We start from the raw sequence: 18,640 nt of genomic DNA on the forward strand, positions 1-18,640 counted from the left end.
GATACCACGGCACTCTACCAAAGGCAACAAAGTGTCTGTCTCAAAAAAAAAAAAAAAAAAAAAAGACTTGTAAATTTCACTTTGCCCTTAAACCATTAAAGGAAGCTCACACTGGGGTTGGGGGTAAGCGTTGTGCCAGCAGTCCTCAGCCCTGTTTAACTAGTCCTTTGTTACTGAGGCCAGGGCAGCTGATACCCAGATAAAATTTTTCCAGTGGGTTTCAGTGACTTTCTGCTTAGAGAAGAGCCTCAGAAGGAGTGGTTGGAAAGGGATTGGTCTCTGACTGAATGGGGTTGGAGAGTGAGCCATCTCTACGACTTTCAATCAGCTGAAAGCAGACTCAGGGTCTTGAAGGGAAAGCCCATTACAGAGCCCAAGTTCACTGAGAAGGAAGGGAGGGAGACCAGGATAGAAAATGGTAGAACATGGAAAAGGCTCATTTTTTTCAGAGTATTAAAATTGTCCCTTGTTGCTAAAAGTCAATTCACTTCACATTGGTAATTCTCTCCCTTGTTGGTTAACTCAGACCAGCAATAGTATCAGTTCCGTCCTATATTTGAGCAGAATGTATAATCCCCAAAATCTAAAATTATCTACTAGCTCAGTGTTCCTCACAAAAATCCCCTCTTTAGAAGTCAATGACACATGTTTTCTTGGTTTCTGAAAAAGCAGGAGAGCTTTCTCCGTGGAGTCAAAGGATTTACCTTAAGGTAATGTCAAGAGGAACTACAAACCCCAGCTCTAGCCACCAGGAGCCAGGAGCCTTTGTTTATCAAGAAGCTGCTGTTTTGTTCTTCTTTTTTAGTTTTTGTCTTTGCTATGTTTTCTTTAGTCAAGTAAGTTTAATTGAATGCAGAAATAGCATATAATCATGAAGCTCTGGACTTGTATTCTAAAAGCTAAAAAACGTGTTTTTGCTTTTTTGTTTTGAAACAGAATCTCACTTTCTTGCTCCTGGTAGAGTGCCATGGCATCATAGCTCATAGTAACTCCAAACTCTTGGGCTAAAGTGATCCTCTTGCCTCAGCCACTAGAGTAGCTGGAGCTACAGGCACCCACCACGATGCTTATTTTTTAGAGACGAAGTCTCACTCTAGCTCAGGCTGGTCTCAAACTCATGAACTCAAGCAATCCACCCGCTTCAGCTTCCCAGAGTGATCAGAGTATGGCGTGGTGTGAGTCGCTGCTCCTGGCCTCCTGGAAAACGTTCTGATTGATTTCTATAAACTAAAAACAGGGCATTTTCACTTCTTCTATAGTGATTCTTTACTTTCACACTCTGTCTTTGATTTTGTTATTATATTCCTTCTCTCAAAATTACCTTACAGCACATCCGGAGAAACATGGATGTTGGGATGAGCTGGAGGATGTTCCCATACCATCTTGTCAGAGGCATCCTGGGTCAGTGGGGCCAACCTCACTAGGAACACTTTCCATCCCAGTTCATGCTCACTCACACATCTCTGCATGTTACACGAAACAGCACTTTCCCTTCTACATGCCCTGTATCTGTCCAGCAACATTAAAAGTATTGGCTTAGGCTTGGCACCTGTAGCTCAACGGCTAGGGCGCCAGCCACATACACTGGGGCTGACGGGTTCCATTCCATCCCCGGGCCTCCCAAACAACAATGACAACTACAACCTAAAAATAGCCAGGCATTGTGGCGAGCACCTATAGTCCCAGCTACTTGAGAGGCTGAGACAAGAGAATTACTTAAGCCCAAGAGTTTGAGTTTGCTGTGAGCTGTGACGCCATAGCACTCTACCAAGGGTGACATAGTGAGAGTCTGTCTCAAAAAATAAATAAATAAAGTATTGCCTTAGAATTTATTATCTTCAGAATTCAGAATCCCTGATCTGCATGTATTTTAGTTATATAACATCTAATATTCCAAAGTATGATGTTCATTTTCTTTGATTGGTTTCACTGGGGCAAGATATGTTATATTTTTATTCTTCACTGTGGTGGTAGTTATAATCCAATAACAAGGGACTCAGGGTTAAGTTCTTACATTATACCAATAAAAGCAGGAATGCTGCCAGTTGTCAGCCCCTGCTACTGACAGCAGCAATCCTTTTGTGGCTACACTGAAGATGTGAACACAGATGCTATTTTGTTGTGTCAACACTAAAACTCTAATTCTCTGTCCACCATTTCATCCAGGTACCCTCTAGACTTACAGTAATGAGGAAGACTGTGTCACTTGGATTCTTTATGTAATTTTTCTTTGCTATTTTCCCAGCAGTCTTCCCCAGTTTAGTTTACAGCAGATGCCATTAGAAGCCCTGCATGTCCAAGGACAGCCTGTGAACATGAGCCAGGTCCAGGCTGCTGCTGCTTCCTACAAATCAACTTGGTGACATTTCCTCATCTGTGAGCCTCTCAGCTCATCCTGCTGCCACTGCCCTTGCTGACCTCCCCTTACCGCCCAGCCCCTCCCAGAGCCCCCCACTCCAGTGGGAGAGCCTCAGAGCCACGTCAGAGAGCTCACTCAAGTGACCTGACCACCTGGGAAGTTAGTGCTGTCTCATCTGGTTTCTTCCTGTAGCTGCTTCTGTAAGGCCTAAAGGGATAAGAAACTATTTTACTATGATGTTAAACCTATCCAGGGATCCATTCAAAAGAATGGCTGGACTTCAGTCACCTCAAATAAATTTATATAACTTGTCTTTCAGTCTCAAAACATGAGTTTAACAAAATTAGTTTTTGTTTTCAGAATGAAAAAGAATATTTGCATGCATTTGAAAAGTATTAATCTTATCGGAAAAATTTAAGAAACTTCTCGCTGGGCCATAGAAAATACAGTACTTTTCTGTGCTTTTTTAAATCTATAGAAACAAAAGCCTACCAGTTACTGAAGAATTCTACCCTTCAGGATAATACAAATCAAACTGAAGACAGATTTCAAAAGGCTAGTGCTTCTGGATCCCAACTATCAGGTGAGTAAGGGCAGATTCAGCACTCTAAGCCAGGGCTTGGCACCTGTGGCTCAAGTGGCTAAGGCACCAGCCACATACACCTAAGGTGGCGGGTTCAAATCCAGCCCGGCCCGCCAAACAATAACAGCAGCCAAAAAACAGCCGGGCGTGCCAAAAAATAGCCGGGCGTTGTGGCGAGCGCCTGTGATCCCAGCTACTTGGGAGGCAGAGGCAGGAGACTTGCTTGAGCCCAAGAGTTGGAGGTTGCTGTGAGCTTTGATGCCATAGTAGTCTACCCAGGGGGATAGCTTGAGGCTCTGTCTCAAAAAAATAAAATAAATAAATAAAATAAAAAACAAAGCACTCTAAGCCAGTGTGCAGGAGCCCAGGGGAGTGGCCAGTCTGTGTTCAGGGAAAGGGAGTCATTCTTTGGAGATCTGGGGAGTTTGCTTGGTAGCAAGCTGTCCCCAGATCAGAATGAGTGAGTAGGGAAGGGAAGAGGGCTTCATTCTGGGTACGGGCTGCACCAGCATGGCAATGGCCCTCACAGGCCCTTAACCAGCACAGGAGATGCCTCAGCTTCCTTCTCTTCCCCAAGTCTCTTAATTATCCTCTTAATTAGCCAGTTGGCAGCATTGTGCTAGGCTACCTTCCCTCACCAGAAGGTTGGGGGATTTTGAGTTCTCTGAATGAAAAGACCGTAAATCCCAGGAAAGCTAAATGTTAAGCTTATAGTCAGTTTAATCTAGACTTTTGTTTTAATTGTAATTTTCTTTTTTAATATACTGTCTTATACATTTATCATTTTCCAATGATTTGCCATTTTTTAAAGTCACCTTAACCCCCTTTGTGACTGTAAAATGGATTCATATTGTAGCAAATACACATCAATGGCTTCCTTATTTTTACATAACCACCGTGCCATAATTTTACCTATCAGAATGAAAAGTGATTTCTAATATCATGTTCTTCCCAGTCGATATTCAGATTTCCCTATTACCTCAAAGATGTCTTCTCTAGACAGACTCAAGTGCATTAGACTTACCTGTCTGTGTTTAGAAAGCTATTTCCTGGATAATTTTAGTTGTAGGGTCAGTTGCTACAGAATTCAGTTATTTTGATGGTTTCAAGGATTCAGTGAGCTACTGCAGGTTAAATGCATAGCACAGTGTCCAGTAGCAAAAAACCCCTGGGGAAAGCCAGCTATTGTGGTAGTGGTTACTTGAACTCTGCAAACATAAGACATTGTCATTTATTGAGGTGTAAAGCACTCTCTGTCCTGATAGAAGTCATCATCGCTTTGAAAAGATAAAACTTACACAGTTTTAACTATTTGCTTTTCATCACCTTCTTCACATTTGAGTCACAGAATTAGAATCCAGCGGAATTTTAGAAGGTATTTACCCAACCCCCGCCTTTTACAAATGAGGCCTGAGGGACCAATACCTTAGAGCAATGGTTCTCAACCTTCCTAATGCCACATCCCTCTAATACAGTTCCTGTGGGTCCTGACCCACAGGTTGAGAACCGCTGCCTTAGAGCATTACAACTGGTTAGCAGGTATACATCGCTCAGAGGACAACTCCACAAGTCTATATATGTTAAGTATATTTTGGTAAATATACGGTAAGTATAAGTTAATTTGACAGATGGAAAGGATAGTTTTTTGTTTTTTTTTTTGAGACAAAGTCTCACTATGTCACCCTTGGTAGAGTGCCATGGCGTCACAGCTCACAGCAACCTCCAGCTCTTGAGGTCAAGCAATTCTCTTGCCTCAGCCTCCTTTGTAGCTGTGACTACAGGCACCCACCACAACACCTGGCTGTTTGTTTTTGTTTGCTTGTTTATTTGTTTAGCAGGCTCAGTCCAGTTCGAACCCACCAGCCCTGGTGCATGTAGTCAGTACCCTAACCGCTGAGCTATGGGCACCAAACCAAGAATGAGTAAATTTGACATAAGTTATCCTGTGGATGTGTATCCAAAAATATGGTACCATTAACATACAAATAATCAATTTATTTTTATTAATTTACTCATAAGTGAAATGACGCCTGTGGGTTGTATAGTTGAGCACCCCTAGATTCAATACCCTCACTCCATATGCAAAATTACACTGTGTGCTTTGTAAGTTCCCAGATTTTCTGGCATTAGAATCATGGAAGTGCTTCTGCTGGTGTTTGCTGTGATTATAGTTAGACACTACCCTGGGACTCATTTTACATTTGGCTATGCATTGTCTTTTCACTCTTATTCTCCCTCTGATACTGGGGAGATCTCTTGAGCTCCAAAGAGAAGCAGAAAGTGGGCTGGGAGAGTGGAGGGAAAGTTCACAGCGTTGTTACAGGTAGTGGTGGGGATGTGCAGTCAACTCAAAGAGCCACCCCCAAATCTAACTAGTAAAGAAGAAGTGCATGTTTTAGTTATTTTCAGAGTTAGCAATTTTAGGCCTTTGTCTCTAGACCTGTTGCCTAGGAAAGCCACTTAACCTTAGTTTTCATGTCTTAAAAGATCATGTCCTGTTAAGCACATGGAGACCCTCTTTGGGCTGAATATGGACACATTGTTAAGAGATTTGCATTACAGCAGAGGTTACATGCAGGCAGGCAAGTTAAAAACTCAGCAAATGCCTTTTGCAAAAATGCCCATGCATTCTCTGTGATCTCAGGTGACGGACAGTTAAGCAGCAGACCTGTAGCAGAAACATCCAAGGCCAAGAACTCCCAGGAGGCAGAGATCAGGGATTCCCCTGCAGGTGGGAGCATTGTGGGGAGTCCAGGGAAGGAGGTGGGTTGTGTCTCCCCCTCAGCCTTTGCAGGCTGGTTAAGAGTGGCCTTTATAGTTTCGATGTGCATTCATTCATCCTTGATTCTGTGGGATGGAAAATAGAGGATTTGGCAGAGGGGCTTACTGGTGGTGAGGTGGGTAACTGTCATGCAGGGTGTCAGTTATTTCTGAGATCTGGTTTGTTTCATAACAATGAGAATTTTCCAGAGCCTTTTGCCATAATACAGACTCATGTGTTTACATGTGTGTTTTGGCCTTTTAAAATTGAGCTCTTTGGATGATTTTATTTTCTACTTTTGGGGCCTTCTGTTTGAGTATCTCAAGACACTCCCTCCCCCACCTTCAGTATTTTACCAATAGTTCTCTCCTTGCCTCAGAAGCTCCCATCCCTTCTGGAGCCTGAACGGCATCTTTCTCTTTTGGCATTTGTTTCATCAAAGTTATCATGAGGCCGCTTCTTCCTTCATTTCGTTTCATTGCTGCATGGCAGCTAACACGCCTCTCATTACAGGTTTGAATATTGGCAGCAGTGCATTCAAGACAAAGACAACTGACAAAATCGCTTCGGAAGCTAGTTTTTCACATGGGGAAGGAAGTCCTTTGTCAAGGTAAAGTCACAAACGCCTTTCTGAATAGCAGAGACAAGACGAGAAATGTCACTGCACAGTGAATAAACTCAGGCTGCATATGATTTTGTTTTGTGACTTGGAGGGTTATGGTTTGGGTTTTTGTTTATCTAAAATAACAGTTGAAACTTTAGTCTACCTCTGAAAATATTTGCACCAGAGCCAAGTATTGTTTTGCAGCTGTTGTTTCCTTGGTTGAAGACTCAATTGACACCTCAGTGAACCACAAATTAGCGTCTACAGCTGCTCGCAGTAGGACTGCTTAGAGACCACACAATGGAGCTTGTCAGGAAAAGGGCAGAGAGAAAACATTGGTCTTAAAAGAAATAAAGTGGCCTGTTTCTTCTTTCTCAGATGGCTGATATATAAACTAGCAATTGCTAGATACTCATTTTTATAGTCATCTTTTTACCAAGTATTTAAACTAGATAATTCTTTCCTTTTCTGATACTATATTTTCCATAAAGAACATATTTTATCTTTTCACATTTGTTAAATTGTAGCATTTCTTAAGTTTCTTAAGTTGTTTAAACACTGACAAGTGTGTTACATTTGTCATCAACCTAAAATAATAATTATGCAGTGGCTTCATGTCACTTAGAAAGGATTTATAGATGGGAGTCTAAGTAATCATCTGGTAAAATATCTGCCCTTTGGCTTAGGCTAAATATCATTTAAACTAGCACAACAAGCTTCCTTTCATAATAGCGTTGCTTATTAAAAGGTGTCCTTTAGATGATTGCATTTCATGTGAATTAACTACTTACCTCAATGAAATTTTAAAAGAGGAACTTTATATTTCTAATGCAACACACACATACACATATAGGTAATGTCCCATAAAATAAAATAATCCAAAAATGTAGCATTTTTAAAATTTAAAAAAGTTATGTTTTATTTATATTTTATAAAAACATTATAGGGCTTATAATATAATAAAATAAGATTGACTTTTGAAAATTCTTGCTTTTAGAAACTTGACAAATTCAATTTTATGGAAATACTAATTTAATTATCAAAACTAGTATTTTTAATGCCTGTGTTTTCATCCATATTTTTGAAAGAAGTGAGAGATAAGTGAGACAGATGTCAAAGTATTATATAAATACAAGTTTTAGGTCTTCTACAAGAAATTTTAAAAGGCAATAAATTCTATAGATAGTTTTCAGGGTTTAATGTTACCATTTAGATAAATAATATATCTTTTTGGTTTCTAAAGATTGTTAGAAGTATTTGTCCCCATTATATTTTAGAGGCACTGAAAAACCCACTTCTTCCTAAACTTTCTTTGTTCTTTGGGCAACTTCTAAATGCATTCAGAAAGCAACTGAAATTTGTAGAACATTTCTCAGTCTTAATAAATTTCACATTTTATAAAAATATTTCTGTATCTCACTAAATATTTACATTTCACTAAGCCACATGTTTTTCCCCTTCAAATTGAGGCAGAGGCCTTTTGTTATTACTATTGTTTCTGCATAAAATTAATTTCCTGATAAATTACAAATAATCTCATCATCTCCTTTAAAAAAAAAAAAAACACCACAGAGGTCTTCAAGGAACCTTTGGTTCTGTACACTTGGTAATAATCCAGTGATGAAAAGGTCTGGGCATCAAGTACATGGGTTTGGCATGCTGTTTGTCATGGTCTGGTTCTTGTGCTAGGTTTGGTGGTGTTAATACGCCACCCTGGGCTTTGGAGAGCTCTGGTTTTGCTGTTTGTGCCTGGATTCACTGAAATTTCTTAGAGGCTTACATTTAAGGATCCCACTTACTGCAGTCACTCCTCATGCTTTATTGCTTTTACAAGTGGTCTCGAAACCCAGTACTTGAGAATAAACATAACAGTTCAGTGCTGCTGTAGCACTTTTAAAAATTCTTCTTTGCTCTATTTTGTTAGTGAGCTGATGAGCAACCTCGGGGGGAAAAAAAAAAAAACTCACTGGACCTTAAAAAAAATGGCTTCCTCTGATGTCCTAGAGACAATAATTATGATGTGCTAGTTAAGCCCAAACTACAGCTGAGGGATTTTACTTTAAAGCAGCAGCTTGGGTGCAAAAATGCATTTATAGCTCTTTGTCTGCACCTCATTATGTGTGGGCCTGATTCATTAAGTAATTGGTTTGCAGTTGTTTACATGAGTATTAAGGCCTTCTTTTCAGCCGCCTTTGAGAGATACATTGTGCAAATGTTGCCTGTGATGAATGCAGAATGAGGGCCAGAGGGTCCGTCCTATTGGCTAAACAGTGCACTCCTGTTGAAAAGCCAGAGAAAGGGATTGGGTGCTGCTTTGCATAGCAATGACTTTCTTAATAAGCGTTACAGATTAATACACACAAGCTATAAAAGATGCAAAGAGATACTCTTAGCACATTTATACATGCTCATTTCATGGTGATGGTGGTGGGGTCCAGGTGCTTTCATATTCCGTTTTCCAGAGCAGCAGCTTCAGTCCCTGAGTCGTAATAGAATCTGATGTTTATTGTATTATAAATCACGGGCAAGTAGGCAGATTGGCAACAGTTTATTATTAAAGATTCTTTCAGTGTAAATCTTTTTCTACCATTGTATTTTCTTCAGCAAAATCATTTCGTGGTTGAGTGGGGATGAAAGGCATAATGTACGAAGGAGTGAGTCCTAATAGGAATCCGTTCTCCAAGTAAAAACCACTTGTTCCCTTTTGTTCAGGGTGCATGCCAGGGCTTCCTCTCCTCTGCAGACATTGTCTTGCTTTACCTTCCCTAGGAAGCAGTTGCACTCTCCCAGATCCATTTATTCAATGGAGAATATATTTTAACAGCCTGCCTTGTAACTTAAGCTCACAGGTTCCTGCGTTGTAACTGCAGCTTACTGGTTGGATCAAGATAATGTTTAACAAGAAAAAAAAAAGGGTATGTGTTTCCAACATAATTGCCTGGGGTAAAGAAGTCACCCAGCCACTGTACCCTTGCAGGGCCACCGTGGGTGGCATTCCATGCCAGACCTGCAGCCACAGGAGCAGCCAGCGGAGGGCGCCAGCCTGCCCTGAGTCTCTGGCACCACCTCTTCTGGTCTAGTCACTGTCCCATTTTCCCCGGGATACATAAAGATCACAAGCAACCAGTAATCTCAGTGAAATAAAAATGGGTTTTTCCTGGGAGTCCTTTAGGTTCGTATATAAAAGCACCCTTCTCCGTCATGGGCTTGACAAATCTACATTCTCCTTAAATTCTGCTGAATTGGCAGCATCCTCAATATTCCACATTTGTAATAATAAACCCACATACTTTGTTCTGTACACAGCATATAGAAACAATCACTTGCTTGGTTATTTAAAGGAAAGAAGTTAACAAGTTGACCCCAGGGAGCTGCAAATGGCATCTGCTGTAGGACCCCTAATGAGCCATCAGGGGGCGCTCAGACTTTGTCAAATTAAAACCATCTCAGCCCAGCGGGACCTTAAAACATGAATTTAGCATTTACAGATATTTGTTGGCACTGTCATTGGGAGTTTGGGGGGCTTTTTTCTGGATTATATTTTGTCTTGTATTTTTCTGAAACATATGTCTGTTTTGAGGAAAATTCCAGCTTGATGATGCCACTTGAGAAATGTTATGAATGATTTTAGCTAATAGTCAAAAACACTAAAAATTTTCAAATTCAGTCTAGAGACCACGCCTTCTCATGACTTAGTGATTTTTCAGCCTTATGATAAGACTTTAGAACTGGAAGGACACTTCCCACTGGGAGCTGTTCCCCACTATCCTTGATTCCATAGCCTGCACTTGGCAGGGCCCTCAGAGTCTCATTGCCAAACTCAGTTGATAAGGCCTCAAGGACATAACTTGAATATGTGACTTTTTTTTTTTTTTTTTTTTTTGCAGTTTTTGGCCGGGGCTGGATTTGGACCCACCACCTCCAGCATATGGGGCCTGTGCCCTACTCCTTTGAACCACAGGCGCTGCCCTGAATTTTTTTTTCTTTTAATGGTATTTACCATGAAGTTGAAAGTCAATGTGTTAGTAACATTAGGACCTTCCCTGCTCTGTTCTCCAAACTCCTCCCCAGTAAGAGGCAAGAATGAGTATCTGCCACCCACCCCTGCTGTTGCAGGTCTCCTGGCCTGCTTCCTGCATGGTGGCCTATGGCCTCCTGCTCATGAATGATCCTTTTTTTTGCATTATTTTTATTTGTATTTGTTCGCAGGGCGCATGTGCAGTTTCACCATATCACGAACATTCTTGACAGCACCAAGCCGGGTGTCACACCCTCACAGCAACATGCATTTCATGCCCCTGCCTGATTTCCTGCCTGTGTGCTAGAGCACTCCTGCCCTACTCTTTTACTGGATTGATGGCCTTTCATTTATTTTTTAAAATATTTGTTTGTTTGTTTTGAGACAGGGGCTTGCTCTGTTGCCCAGGCTAGAATGCAGTGGCACAATCATAGCTCACTGTAACCTCGAATTCTTGGGCTCAAGTGATCCTCCCACTTCAACCTCCCAATTAGCAAGGACTACAGGTGCACACCACCAGGCCCAGCTAATTATTTTTATTTTTTTATAGAGACAAGATCTTTCTATGTTACCTGGGCTGGTCTTAAACTCTTGGTCTAAAGCCAGTGGTTCTCAACCTTCCTCATGCCATGACCCTTTAATACCGTTCCTCATGTTGTGGTGACCCCCAGCCATAAAATTATTTTTGTTGCTACTTCATAACTGTAATTTTGCTACTGTTATGAATTGTAATGTAAATATCTGATATGCAGGATGTATTTTCATTGTTACAAAGGGGTCGTGACCCACAGGTTGAGCATCGCTGATCTAAAGTGATCTCACAGGGCTGGGATTACGCACACTTGGCCCACTGATGCCTATAGATATTTCAGGGCTTAATCTTCTCAAAGTTTCCTAAGCAGAGGATCTGGCTGTGCCCCCATGGCTATTTCAGCTGTCACCTGTAGTGTCGGGGTAGGAACCATTCGCTGGTACGCTCCCTCTGCCCAATACCAGCTCCTCTTTGGGGTGGGCAGTTTCTTAATCCCCAGTGCTGAATACCTGTTGAACTTTCTGAGCAAGTGAACATTAGTATAGAAAGCTCTGCTGTTCACTACAGTGTTTATAAAACCTAGTTGCACAAGTGCCTTCACCTCTGCGTGGCATCACGTACTTGAGCTGCATGAGAGAGAGTGTGTGTGTGTGTTAACACACGTTTTCCAGGGAGACTCTGGCGGTCCAGTTTGATTCTGTCCTCTCAGCTTATGGACTCTACTCTTATTTTCAGGAAGCAGAATCTGGGTGAGCATGCTTACAGAGAGCCTTATTGGGGTCCTTTCCTGGTGGCTGTTTTATCTTCTGTGAAAGAGTCTGGCTCATGGCCCTGACCTTGACAAGAGTATTCTGGCTCCTGGAACATATTGGGAGTCTGGAACACCCAGTCTCGCTGCCATCAGTTCTCAGCCAGCCTCTAGTTGCCCTTTTTAGCCCCTGTCACAGTTACTATTTTTGTGTCAGTTTCCCCAAAACGATGTGAGCTCCTCAAGGGCAAAGAGTCTGTCTTGTTCTCTGCCACAGTCATAGCATGGATCCTGATGCATACTGTCACCATTGACATATCACTGTATTTGCTGAGAGGGTGGATAGTGGGTGGGTCGGTGGGTAGACGGACAAATGGCCGGATGAACAAACTGCAGGCGAGATGCTCTGCCCTGCCCTTGGCAGCTTCCTCATCTCTTCCAGCCATCGGGCTTGTCAAGAAGGGCATTGCACCCATCTCAGTCCTGTCTTCTCTCCATTTGTCTCCAAACCTCACCTTGGCTCCTGTACCTGAGTACTCACCACCTCCGCTGAGAACTCAGGACTGCACATCCCAAAACCAAGCACATGACAGTACAGCACCAGCACTGACTGAAGGCCGCTGTGTGCAGCTCCCACACGGGGTTATCCCTAAGTGTATCACAACACCTCCAGGAAGGCATTACAGTCCCTGTTCACAGACAAGAAAACCACTGCCCAAGACCACACAGGGAGCAGAGGTGAGCATTGGAAGCTGAGTCTGCTGGCCCTAAAGCTGACACTGACTCAGCTCCTGAAAGCAGCTCACACAACCGTCACACACTGCTGACATGGTTCCCCCTGCTGTGCTATTACTGCCTCTTGGGCCTGTAGAGATGGGTGTTTGCAGCGTGTGAGTCTGATCAGGGTCAGTGTCCCAGGAAAAGCACTGTCTTCCACTTCCCCTCCACCAGCCACCAGCTTGCTCTGTGTGTCTTAGGGCACATCTCTTAACCTCTTTGGACTCAACCACCCACATGGTGAACACTCTGGATTAATAATCCATAAATTCTTTGCTCTAATTATGTTTTTCATTTTTGTCTCTACTTGCTGGCTCTACAAAGCAAAGCTTAATGCTTGGTAATCCTTGCCATGGAAATTTTGTATTTATGTTGACTGTGTAGACCATTTCTAGATATGGTGACCTTTTGCTCACATAAAATAACAAACACACATAATTTTTACTATTTTTGATAGTGTGCTGTGTCATCATGATTACAGATAAAGAATAGCCATTTCGCACATCTCAGTCCTGTCGTCTCTCCATTTGTCTCCAAACCTCACCTTCTCTATATTTACTCTGTGCCAGGGCAGCTCTGCTAAAGTCCTGGCCGACTTTAACATCTTAAGCTTAACAAGGACAAGAACAAAACTGACTTTGATTAGAATTGTTCCAATCTGGCTTATTAACAGCAGAAGAATTTACAAGCAATTACAAGAGCATCCAAAACTGAAATGGCTTAACAGGCAGAGGGAAGATAGTGGGGAAGCCAAGACGGCGGGATGATGACAGCTAAATATCTCCCTGATGGGGTGTGGTGTTCATGGTATAGTTGGGAGAAAAAGTCACCAAACCTATTGGAAAATCTGCAGAGATAATTGTTCCATTATAATGCAATCAGAGGAGCATGGTTATATTTGAATTTTTACCCAGTAGTCTGTGATGTCTTACCTGAAAATGGTTTATTTTGAAATGAGACTTCTAGTTTAATTGTAAACTACTGAGAAAAACCCTCTATGTCTACTCCATGAGGCCCCTAAGACTCACTCCTGAGAGACCGTGCAGGCAAAACTGGCTCCTTAGTTTGCTGCACAGGTCTCAAGTTGGCAGTTCTTTACACAGGCAAGTTATGGCCTGTGAGCCAAATCCAGCCCACTACCTGCGTCTGTACAACCCGTAAGCTAAGAATGGCTTTTACGTTTTTAAATGGTTGGGAGGAGAAGTCAAAGAAGAAAAAAGTTTCATGACACCTGAAAGTTATGTGGAAATCAAATGTCAGTGTCCATAAGTGAAGTTTGGAATACATCCATGTTTGTTAGTTTACAAATTGTCTGCAGCTGTTTTTGTGCTGTAGCCAAAAGGTAAATGGTTGCGCTCCATGCAGTATGCTTGGAATCCAACTGCCTAATCTTCTCTGAGTGTGTCGAAGTAGCTTTTGAAGAGGTATTGAAGAGTTTTAAGCAAGAAAGTGAAGTGATCAGATTTTCATTTCAAAAAACTCACTCTTGGCAGCTGTGGTAGCTCACATCCACAGTCCCAGCTGCCCAGGAGGCTGAGGCAGGAGGATCCCTTGAGCCCAAGAGATCCATGGAGGCTGCAGTGAGCTATGATGACAGCACTGCACTCTAGCCTGGGCAAGAAAGCAAGACTCTGTCTCTATTTAAAAAAAAAAAAAAAATAGGCAATGCATAGGGGAAAGGTGAGGACCATGGGAAGTATTGGAGGGAGACTTGGCAGGACCTAGGGGCTGTCCAGGCGTGGAGAGCAGAGGAGTGGAAAGAGGCTTGGGAGGCACCGGCAGGTCAGGCTTGCCATTTGCTGAGACAGGAGGAAAGGCTTGGTTTTTTGGGAGAGGGCTATGCTGGAAGATGGTGAGTTTGGTCATAGATCGGTGTTGACCCTGAGGTGCTTTCGTAGAGCCACCATGTGGGCACCAGATAACATTTCTAGAGCTCAGAGATGTGACCTGGGACTGAGGGTACCTGGCCCGAACTTTCCTGCCCCATACCCTGCTCCCGTGTCAGGGGCTCCCTGCTGCCCCACCCTGCCACATCCTGTCCCTCATCCAGGCCTAGGCAGCCCTCTCTGTCTTTCACAGCAGACACACCTGCTTCCTCAGGGGTCCTACAGCTCCCCCTCACCTGCCACCTCAATTCTTTCAGCCACCACTGATCTCACCACCCACCACCTCTTCATATTTGGACCGTGGCTGGCAAATCTACCTCTGTTTGCATCCCTACAGCATTCTTAGAATCCTCTCCCCAGCACCTAGCTCTGCGTCCTCGGGTAACGAGAGAAGGGAAATAGTGGATACAACCCACAGTTGCACTGAGTGTGTGTGCGCACAGGTGGGCACTCTCTACAAATGGATTCACACAGGCTCGCCTTCCCGGCAGCTCCATCACTGTCACTTGTTGATAGCTTCCAGATGCTCATAGGGGTCTTCTGCTCTTCTGGAGAAATGGCCATGGGCACTACTTGGCCACAGCAATAAGGACACAGTCACCAAATATAAAGGAGATACTGACAGATATTTAGCCTGGAAAATTATACCTTAGTGGAGGTTTGTTCACTGGGGAAAAAAGTAAAGTAAGGCAAAAGGCAGATTTTAAGTCATAGGTTAAACCAGACTTGGCCCAAAGAGAAGGAAAAGACAATTCATAGGGTTTCCTGCTCCCGGAGGAGCGGGCCAGGCCAAGAGAAGAGCTGTGCTGGCCGCAGTGTGAAGCAAAATCCTGAGCCACACACGAGGCAGGCTTCTTACCTAGTACCTCCTTTGACTGCTCAGGACAAGCCTTAAAGAATCTAATTAAGAAAATCAAATGATGCTCTCAGAGGGGACTTGAAAATTCATTAAAATTACAGCAGCTTTTGTAAAGACATGGAGAAATTATATCCCCTAGAGCCAGTTTGCTCATCATGCTTGCTTTCCTCAGCAAGTCAGTAGGTCCTGGGGGCTGTAGACACTCGCGTTTCTGTGTATTGGATCTGCAGACTCTTAAGTGTGAATGCACCAGACACCTGCATTCTTCTCTCCTGCGTGTTTATGTCGAACTTCTTTGTTAAACTGTTAGTACTGCTGCCACTGGCTCAACTGAGAAGTATTTAACTTTACTAACATCTCCTTGCATTCTAACATCTTGAGTTCCCTACTTCAGCTATTTTACTTTTAGCTTGCCTAAAAGAGCTAAAACTTTACATGTGAGTGTTTTCCAAGGACTGTCCAAGGGGTCCTCTGCCTCAGCCACCATGCCATCTCTTCTAGTGCGTGCCTGGCACACCTAGGGTGGTGCAGCCAGGGCAGACCAGGGGGACACATGGACCACCAAGGCATAGCAGGGCCCAACATTTTTTTTTTTTGCTTGTAAAACCATCATGTGAAGCTCTGGCCTTTCAGTAAATATCAGTGCTTTTTCCCAATGGGTTTATTATAAAAATACTGGTCTGGTTGTTTTCCCTCCAGAACTTAGGCTATTTCTTTATCTTACAGGCATGAAAACAAAAAGGAACTAATGACCCATTTAAAGTCTAAAGGTAAGAGAAATAACTGGACACCAGATTTTCCTTTTATGTTTTAAAGAGAAAGTTGTGTGTGATGTATACTCAGTTTCTCGAGGGAGACCTGAAGCATGGCTATGCCAGTACTCGCACCCCTCGCAGCTGGGGTCTGAGGGACAAGGCTGCACAGGTACCGTGGACCACAGGATGACAGCAGAGCAGTACCATTTGCAAGCATGAAGTGCAAGGGGTGCTGGCCTCACGTCTGACTGCTACCAGCACCAGTATCCCACCAGTGCCCCTCTCCCCATCTTCACTGCCCGTGCTCCCCACGTACCCATGGCTTATACCCTCACAGGGCTCTTGGAGTAACTCTAACTGGTTTCCTCATGCCCAGATCCTCCCAGCCCCTGACCTGACCATCTGGCCACCAATATCTAAAACCTGACTTACCCTTCTTACCTGCCTCCTTAGGAGCTGCCAGTGCCTCCCCCGCTACCTGCCGGACAGAGCCTGTACTTCCTTCGTTCAGGGTCTGGTCAGTTTGATCCTCCCAGGATCTGCTGCCGTGGGTCTAGTCACATCAGCTTTCTCTAGATCCACCACACCTATGCTGCTGTACCATTGCTCACACCATTCCTTTTGTGTGAAGTTCCTTTCCCCTCTCATCAGCTAGTGGGCTCTGATCCACCCTTCCATGCCCAGTTCACAGGGAGAATGTAACCATCTTTCCACCACAAAACTGTGCCATAGCCCCCCCCAGGCTTGGGCTCTCTCTGCTTCTGCCTACATAAGCCCCCCACCCAGCAGGCTGTGGTGGAGACTGGGGGTCAGATGATACGGGTGGGACTCCCAGGTTGACCACCCACTAATGCTGTGTTTGTGGCCATTTAACCTCTCTCAGCATCAGTTAAATGGGGACAGCAACACTTACCAGGCTTGGCGTTAGGATTAAATGGAGTCGTGTGTAAGTCAGCACAGAGCTGGCAGGTTGTGCCACATGGATGCCGGTACAGTGAGGGAAGTCTGTATGTAGGCAAGGATGTCTGTGGCCCCCACACACACTCTCAGACCACCTGGAGGTCACCTCAGCTCCAATTCGCAGCTGTACCTGCAGCCTTTCGCATCAGGCAGCTGTGTTTCTCTGCATACAGGGTCATGCTCTGCCCTCAGAGGGCAGCTCACAGTCCACGGAGTTGATGCCCTGGGCTGAGAACAACTGGGAGAGGGACACTGGTGAATCAGGAACTTCACTTCCTTCCTCTTCACCGAGACCATCTGAGGAGAGTTCTGTGGTCTCTCGGGGGGGTCCCTGGCAGGATGTGCCCTACCCCATCCACTGCCAGCCCCTCAGGTCAGCGTGGCCTTCACTGGCTTTTTCTCTTCCCTGCTGCATCACGGTTCCTGAAATCACCTCCCAAATAAACCATGTGCACCCAAGTCCTGTCTCAGGGCAGATTCACGTCTTTCTCTTCTCTTTGCTCTTGTGAAGAGCGGAGGGAGTTGAAGTGGAGGGACAGGGCTGAGAGGACACCCAGGGCACACTGCTTCTGAGTTAACCCTGATTTAAAGTCCTCATCCTAGAGTAGAGATCTGGGTTCAACAGAAGGGGAAAGGACATATTCTGCCAAGTGTTTTCTATAATAGTGCCAGGAACACACCATAAAATATGTGCGCTTGTACAGTACCAACACGCCTTCCTGGGGGGTCTGGCCAGGCACATCACACAGTGTCGCTGGTAGGCCTTGTGCAAACCAGCACTCCAGTTAGTGCCAGACCTCCTGCACTGTTCTGTAAACTCTGTCCAAGGACAGGAATGTTAAATGGCGACCTGGTTTTGTCTTCCAGGCTTCTGGGGTGAGTCTGATGACAGTAACTCGGAAATTGAAGCTGCTTTACGTCCTAGAAACCAAAACACACCCATCGATGATTTTGATGATTTTTATGATTCATAAGCGGAACCATCTATTGGAAATAAAATCTTTAAACAACCTGAAACCCTGTATTTGTATATGATGTTCAAAATAAACATGTCCTTTTAAGTTTTCTAACTGCTTAATAGGAAAACTATCTAAATAAAATGTCATGCCAGATACCAACTAGCATATTCATTTTAATGAATGCAGTGCTCAGCGAGACAAGTCAATTGCTTTATAGAAATTTACAAGCTAATCCTAAAATTCACACAGAAATTCAAGGACCCAGAATAGCACGTTTAAGTCGCTGGAATTGGGAGGTTGTTACCCAGGAAAACTCTGGCCTATCCTGATCAGTACTCTTTCATGTATGTAAATTCTAATTAGGTCAGGTGTAATTTAATTTTGGAATGGTGAGACTTGCAAAGTTTTCTAAATGCTCATTGAAAAAAACATTAAACTGGCTGGGCACCTGTGGCTCAAGTGGCTATGGCTCCAGCCACATACACCTAAGGTGGTGGGTTCGAATCCAGCCCGGGCACCAAAACAATGACAGCTGCAACCAAAAAATAGCTGGGCGGGTGCCTGTGGTCCCAGCTATTTGGGAGGCAGAGGCAGGAGACTCGCTTGAGCCCAGGAGTTGGAGGTTGCTGTGAGCTGTGATGCCATGGCACTCTACTCAGGGGGATAGCTGAAGGCTCTGTCTCAAAAAAAGAAAGAAAGAAAGAAAAAACATTAAACTGGCTCAGCACCTGGAGCTGGCAGGTTGGAATCCAGCCCGGGCCTGCCACACAACGACAACTACAACCAAAAAAAAAGAAAAAACATTAAAACTTTGAATTTTTTAAAAATGGATTTGCTCT

At 43.8% G+C, this 18,640-nt stretch overlaps 1 protein-coding gene across 3 annotated transcripts in view; it reads left to right on the forward strand.

The window, feature by feature from the left end:
- Positions 1 to 17,859, forward strand: part of KIZ (kizuna centrosomal protein) — a 149,485-nt gene extending 131,626 nt beyond the window's left edge. For 2 of the 3 annotated variants that reach the window (XM_023518384.1, XM_023518385.1), the window contains 5 exons: positions 2,838 to 2,942; positions 5,587 to 5,673; positions 6,217 to 6,313; positions 15,854 to 15,897; positions 17,710 to 17,859. In XM_023518384.1, coding sequence (XP_023374152.1) covers positions 2,838 to 2,942; positions 5,587 to 5,673; positions 6,217 to 6,313; positions 15,854 to 15,897; positions 17,710 to 17,816 — 440 coding nt within the window. In that variant the 3' untranslated portion in view covers positions 17,817 to 17,859. The remainder of the gene's footprint in view (positions 1 to 2,837; positions 2,943 to 5,586; positions 5,674 to 6,216; positions 6,314 to 15,853; positions 15,898 to 17,709) is intronic. The other variant, XM_012810551.2, reaches the window with a different exon arrangement.
- The last annotated feature ends 781 nt before the right edge of the window (positions 17,860 to 18,640 follow it).

The sequence above is a fragment of the Otolemur garnettii genome, unplaced genomic scaffold (genome assembly GCF_000181295.1).
Source record: "Otolemur garnettii isolate 467f Iridium unplaced genomic scaffold, OtoGar3 scaffold00136, whole genome shotgun sequence".
Taxonomy (NCBI): Eukaryota; Metazoa; Chordata; class Mammalia; order Primates; family Galagidae; genus Otolemur; species Otolemur garnettii.